The sequence below is a fragment of the Nicotiana tabacum genome, chromosome 12 (genome assembly GCF_000715075.1).
Source record: "Nicotiana tabacum cultivar K326 chromosome 12, ASM71507v2, whole genome shotgun sequence".
In the NCBI taxonomy this organism is placed as follows: Eukaryota; Viridiplantae; Streptophyta; class Magnoliopsida; order Solanales; family Solanaceae; genus Nicotiana; species Nicotiana tabacum.
This window is the reverse complement of record NC_134091.1, coordinates 118,470,179-118,476,289: the sequence shown is the minus strand read 5'-3', so window position 1 is coordinate 118,476,289 and position 6,111 is coordinate 118,470,179. Positions and strand designations below refer to the sequence as shown.

General features: G+C 42.5%; 1 protein-coding gene across 1 annotated transcript; it reads left to right on the top strand.

The window, feature by feature from the left end:
* Nucleotides 1-2,163: 2,163 nt before the first annotated feature.
* LOC142167352 (uncharacterized) lies at nt 2,164-2,961 on the top strand. The gene has a single exon (XM_075227515.1). The coding sequence runs from the start codon at nt 2,164-2,166 to the stop codon at nt 2,959-2,961; it is 798 nt and encodes a 265-aa protein (XP_075083616.1).
* The last annotated feature ends 3,150 nt before the right edge of the window (nt 2,962-6,111 follow it).

Genomic DNA, 6,111 nt, shown 5'->3' with positions numbered 1-6,111 from the left:
TATATTGCTATCTGATTTTGGTTCTCAACTTCAGTTCCACATCCTATTAATGAATGTATATTTGACCCGAGTCATGTATGTGTACATGATTCTGGAATGCATAAAATATCGTCATATGCAGGAAGACATAAGCCATTAGTTGCAGGGGCGAGCAAAGAGTTGAGATTTATGAGTTCGTCGAACGCAATAGTTTCAGTTCAAATCCTGTATTTGTCTTGAAAAACTCATGTATGTGTACAAATTGATGATTTAGAACCCAATAACATAAAAGGGTTAGAATTTCGAACCTTTAAGTTTCAAATCATAGCTCAGGTTTAGTTGTGTAAGGTAGAGTGCAACCACTACAAACGTAGCTTTGTCAAAGTGATGCGCTAGTAACCTATTTCTCTTTTATATGAAGCCAGTTACCTTTATTCTTTTAGGTACACACAGAGCCAGAGCAAATACTACTTGACATCCTAATGCACATTCAAGGAGGTTAAAATTTTAAGTAATTAAAGATGAATTCCAAACAAGTAACTTTTGATTTAAAAAAATTGAAAAGATGTTTAATGAATTGCGTTACAAAGAAGTGATTTCGGTCTTTTGAGAATTATCCTCATGTGAACGTGCATGTAAACACGAGTATTGTTAGGGACAAGACAAAAACTGATTTCTTCTCCATTTGTTTACGTTTCGATAAACATAGTGACTTTATCCACTGTGCCTAACGGCTCTCTGCCACCACCGGTGACAAGCCAAGCTCCGGCACCGGCGTTAGCCATTCCCGTCAGGTAAGTTCTCGCTCTCTACCCCCTCCTTTCTCTCTCTCATCCCCCTCTCTCCTTCCTCTACTATCTCCACCATATCCCTTTCTCCACCCGCTTTCCCTCCTACGCCGGCGGCTTGCACAGAGCCGGTGACTGTCATCCCCCCTCTTTTATATCCCCCTCTCTTCCTCTCTCTCTCTCTCTCTTTCCCCCTCCCCCTCTTTTACATCCCCCCTCTTTTACTGTACACACTCGCAACAGTCGTCTCTTCAGAAGTTCCCTGTCCCACAACTTTTCAGCCGGCTCCGGCGAGCAACAGCCATTACGTCCAACTGTCCGGTGACCTTTTCCGGCGATTGTCTTGAAGAAGTGGCAGCAAAGGCGGCAAATATCCAGATTTTTCTGTCGGGAGTTGGTACCTCCTGCCTCACTCTCTATCTTCGTTGTATGAGTTAAATTGGTGACATTTCGGTCGCATTAGTATAATCATAATATCTGTGTGCATGTAGTTACCGATCATTTTCTTCTAGATTGGCCTTTTGCCTATTTTTGGGTTAGCGATTTTCCCTAGTCTGATGTAGGTATAGTGGCTGAGGTATGGGATGGTAGAGTAAGGTCATGTCCTCAGGTGGGGTGGGGGGTGGGGCAGGGCACAGGGGGTGGGACAGGAGGCAAGGGGAGTAAGGGGAACAAGCGAGCATCTAGGTTGAGAATTAGGTCATAGAACTTAGGAACACTGACGGGTAAGTCTATAGAGTTAGCAAAGATTCTTCAGAGGAGGAAGGTTAATATAGCTTGTGTCCAGGAGACTAGGTGGGTAGGATCGAGGGCGAGGGATGCGGACGGGTATAAGTTGTGGTACTCTGGAGTCACGAAGGGTAAGAATAGAGTGGGTATTTTGGTGGACAGGGAGCTTCGAGAGTCGGTGGTAGAGGTCAGGCGAATGAGTGATAGATTAATGACTATTAAGCTAGTGGTTGGGGAGTGCACTCTAAATGTAATTAGCACTTACGCACCGCATGCAGGCTTGGATGAGGAGGTCAAAAGGCGCTTTTGGGAAGGGTTGGATGAGGTCGTGCGTAGTATCCCGTTTGCTGAGAGGTTATTTATAGGAGGAGAATTCAATGGTCATATTGGGTCGACTTATGATGGCTATGGCGTGGTGCATGGAGGCTTTGGCTTTAGGGTTAGGAATGGAGGAGGTACTTCGTTGTTGGATTTTGCGGAGGCATTTGAGCTGGTGATTGCAAACTCTAATTTTCCGAAGAGGGAGGAGCATTTAGTTACTTTCCAAAGTACAGTGGCGAGGACCCAGGTTGACTACATCCTCCTAAGAAGGTGTGATAGAGGGTTGTGTAAGAACTGCAAGCTTATACCGGGGGAGACTCTCGCGACGTAGCATAGGCTCTTGGTGATGGACATCTGGATCGTGATTAAGAGAAAGAAGAGATCAGCACGAGGACGGTCGAGGATCGGGTGGGGAGCCTTGACTAAGGATAAAGCTCAGGAATTGGAGAGGAGGTTGTCGACAGTAGGAACCTGGAGGAGTAACGGGGACGCGAGTGCTATGTGGCCGACGACGGCGGACTGTATTAGGGAGGCGGCAAAAGAGGTGTTAGGGGTCTCGAAAGGTTACACTGACAGGCATAAAGGCGATTGGTGGTGGAATGAAGTGGTCCAAGGCAAAGTGGAAGAGAAGAAGGCGGCGTACCTGAGGTTAGTAGGGAGAACTGACGGGGAGGAGAGGAGAACGAACATAGAGAGGTATAAGGTAGCTAGGAGGGAGGCGAAGTTGGCGGTCACGGAGGCTAAGACTGATGTGTTTGCTTGTCTGTACGAGGAACTGGGGGACAAAGGCGGGGATAAAAAGCTCTTCCGATTGGCCAAGGCAAGAGAGAGGAAGACTCGGGATCTGGACCAAGTGAGATACATCAGATATGAAGGCGGCAGAGTATTGATAGGGGAGGCACAAATTAAGAGGAGATGGCAGACTTACTTTCATAGACTTATGAATGAAGATGGAGACAGGGATATAGTGCTAGGTGTATTGGGACATTCCATGAGTCACCGAGACTTTGGGTACTGTAGACGCATTAGGGTTGAGGAGGTCGTGGGGGCTATGCATAAGATGAGTAGGGGTAGAGCAACCGGACCAGACGAAATTCCGGTTGAATTTTGGAGGAGCGTGGGTAGAGCAGGTTTGAGTGGCTGACTAGGCTATTCAATATTATTTTTAGGACGAAGAGGATGCCGGATGAGTGGAGGTGGAGAACGATGGTACCGTTGTACAAGAACAAAGGTGATATTCAGAATTCTAACAACTATATGGGTATTAAGTTACTAAGTCATACCATGAAAGTTTGGGAGAGGGTGGTGGAAAAGAGGGTGAGGAGAACTATGTCTGTATCTGATAACCAGTTCGGGTTCATGCCGGGTCGTTCAACTACGGAGGCTATCCACCTTATTAGAAGGTTGGTGGAACATTACAGGGATAGGAAGAAGGATCTGCATATGATGTTTATTGACCTGGAGAAAGCATATGACAAGGTACCTAGGGAGGTTCTTTGGAGATGCCTGGAGGCGAAAGGTATGTCAGTTGCTTACATTAGGGCGATTAAAGACATGTATGAGGGAGCTAAGGCACGGGTTAGGACGGTGGGAGGTGACTCAGAGCATTTTTTGGCTGTTATGGGGTTGCACCAAGGATCTGCGCTTAGCTCATTTTTATTTGCCCTGGTGATGGACGCACTGACGCACCATATTCAAGGAAGGTGCCATGGTGTATGTTATTCGCTGACTACATAGTTCTGATTGATGAGACGCGAGACGGCGTTAACTAGAGGCTAGAGATTTGGAGACAGGCCCTTGAGTCTAAAGATTTCAAGTTTAGCAAAACTAAGACAGAATACCTAGAGTGCAAGTTCAGCATCGAGTCGAGGGAAGTGGGTGTGGACGTGATGCTTGAATCACAGGTCATCCCCAAGAGAAGCAGTTTCAAGTACCTTGGGTCGGTTATACATGGGGATGGGGAGATCGACAAAGATGTTGCGCACCGTATAGGGGTGGGGTGGATGAAGTGGAGGTTAGCATATGGAGTCCTATATGACAAGAAAATGTCACTGAGGCTCAAAGGTAAGTTCTATAGAGTGGTGGTTAGACCAGCCATATTGTATGAGGCAGAGTGTTGGCCGGTTAAGAAACCACATATTCAGAGGATGAAACTAGCAGAAATGAGGATGTTGAGGTGGATGTGCGGGCACACTAGAATGGATAAGATTATGAATGAAGATATTCGGGAGAAGGTGGGCGTGGCCCCGATGGATAACAAGATGCGGGAAGCTAGGCTCAGATGGTTCGGGAACGTGCGGAGGAGAAGTTCAAACTCCCCAGTAAGGAGGTGTGAGCGGTTGGCTTTGACAAGTATAAGAAGAGGTAGAGGGCGGCCCAAGAAGTATTGGGGAGAGGTGATCAGGCAGGACATGGCAAGGCTTCAGATTTCCGAGGACATGGCCCTTGATAAGAAAGTGTGGAGGTCTAGCATTATGGTTGTAGGATAGTGGTAGCAGAGCTCTTTGCTACTCTGCACCGGTGAGAGGCTAGTCTAACAGGGTTGTGTCCTAGAGTGCTAGTGGTCATTATTGTGTCCACACTTCTCTTTCACTTTTTATAGTTCCGAGCCTTTCTTTCGTGCTATTGTTATTATTTTTCATCTATTTTTTAGTACTTTTGATTCTGTTATTATTTTTATGCTTTCTGCGGTTGCTACTGATATATTATTTTTTTCGTCTGCTTGAGCCGAGGGTCTATCGAAAACAGCATCTCTACCCCTTGGGGTAGGGGTAAGGTCTGCGTATACTCTACCACCCCACTTGTGAAATTTTACTGGGTTGTTGTTGTTGTTGTGAACGTACATGTAACAGAAAAGGTAGTTATTATGACAAGAAATTACCCTCATAACAAAAAATAATTTTTATACTATCGGGTTATTATCCTGAGCTGTAACTCCAGGAAATGCAACCTACTGTGCATTCTATATGACCTACCTAACCATAACTCAGTGGAAACGTAAAGTTGACAGTGTGGCATGGTGCAGCTTAGTGGTTAGTAAAGTTGTATATTAAGTAGGGGTGTTCAAATTGAATCGAAAAATCTCACCAAACCGAAAAGTCAAATCAAACAGATTAAAAAACCCGACTAGGATTGGTTTGATTTGGTTTGGTATTGAGTTAAAAAATCTGAACCAAACCGACATATGAATATATAATTTTTATATATACTTTTAAGACTTTATATTGAATTTTCTTTAAAAAATATAGAAATATTTGAGATCATCTCATGGGATGTAGTATTAATTTTTTAGACAACAAAGAAAATAATTATCATGTGTTACTAAAATAATTCTCCCATAATAATATTTTAATAGATCATATTCATATGTTTGTCAATTTTTAAAATTTTTACTAAGCATATATTCACTTATCAAAATTTTAATTATAACTTTAACAAAGTAAGATTGAAAAATATTCATGTAACAAAAAAAAATAAAATGCATAAACGGCCCCTTTAAGTTGTCCCTAACAATCATTTGAACACCTCAACTAAGGCTTTTTTTATTTAAACATGCCACGTGACTAAAAAGTAAAAAGTGTACTCAATAAACACCCACCCTAGTCTTCCCCCGTCGCGTGTAACACACATTCGAATTCGTGCGTGTATAAGTCATCCCAAAAGTAATAAATGGATTTTTTTGTGAAATTCCAAAAAAAAACCCTTAATGAACTCCCTAATTTAAATTCCCAAACCCAACCCTAAATATTCATTTCACTTCTCTCACCATCTCCAGTTATCTATCTTCTTCCTTCCTTTGAAGAAAATTATTTTTTCTTTTTTTATCCCTCTCTACTTCTTCTATTTCAATGGATCCTGCTGTTAATTGCAAATGTAGCCAAATTGTTCCTTTAAAACTTTTGTGGTCACCATTTAATCTAGGTAGAAGATTATATAGTTGTAGATTTGGGAAAGTTGCCGATGGTGGATGCGATTTTCTTCGTTGGTACGATGTTGAATTGTTTGAACACTATACCAAAGTCATGTATGGATTATTAAAGAGGGTAAAAAATCATTAAGAAGAAAAGTCAAAGATGATGAAGAAACAAAGGAAATTGATGTGGTTGCTTATAATTATAATTGTGGCCTGGTTTTTGAGGGAATTTTCTATTATTTAGGTATATGGTATATTCATATGGGCATGTAACCCCATTTGTTTTACTGCAATATTATTGTTGATTTATGGCCCATGTTTCCTATTCAATGTACTTCAAATTTACAATATGTATGATGAAGTTTTAAATGATCAAATGTG

Coding starts and splice junctions, on each gene's coding strand:
- LOC142167352 (XM_075227515.1), top strand. CDS start 2,164: ATGGACATCTGGATCGTGATTAAGAGAAAGAAGAGATCAGCACGAGGA.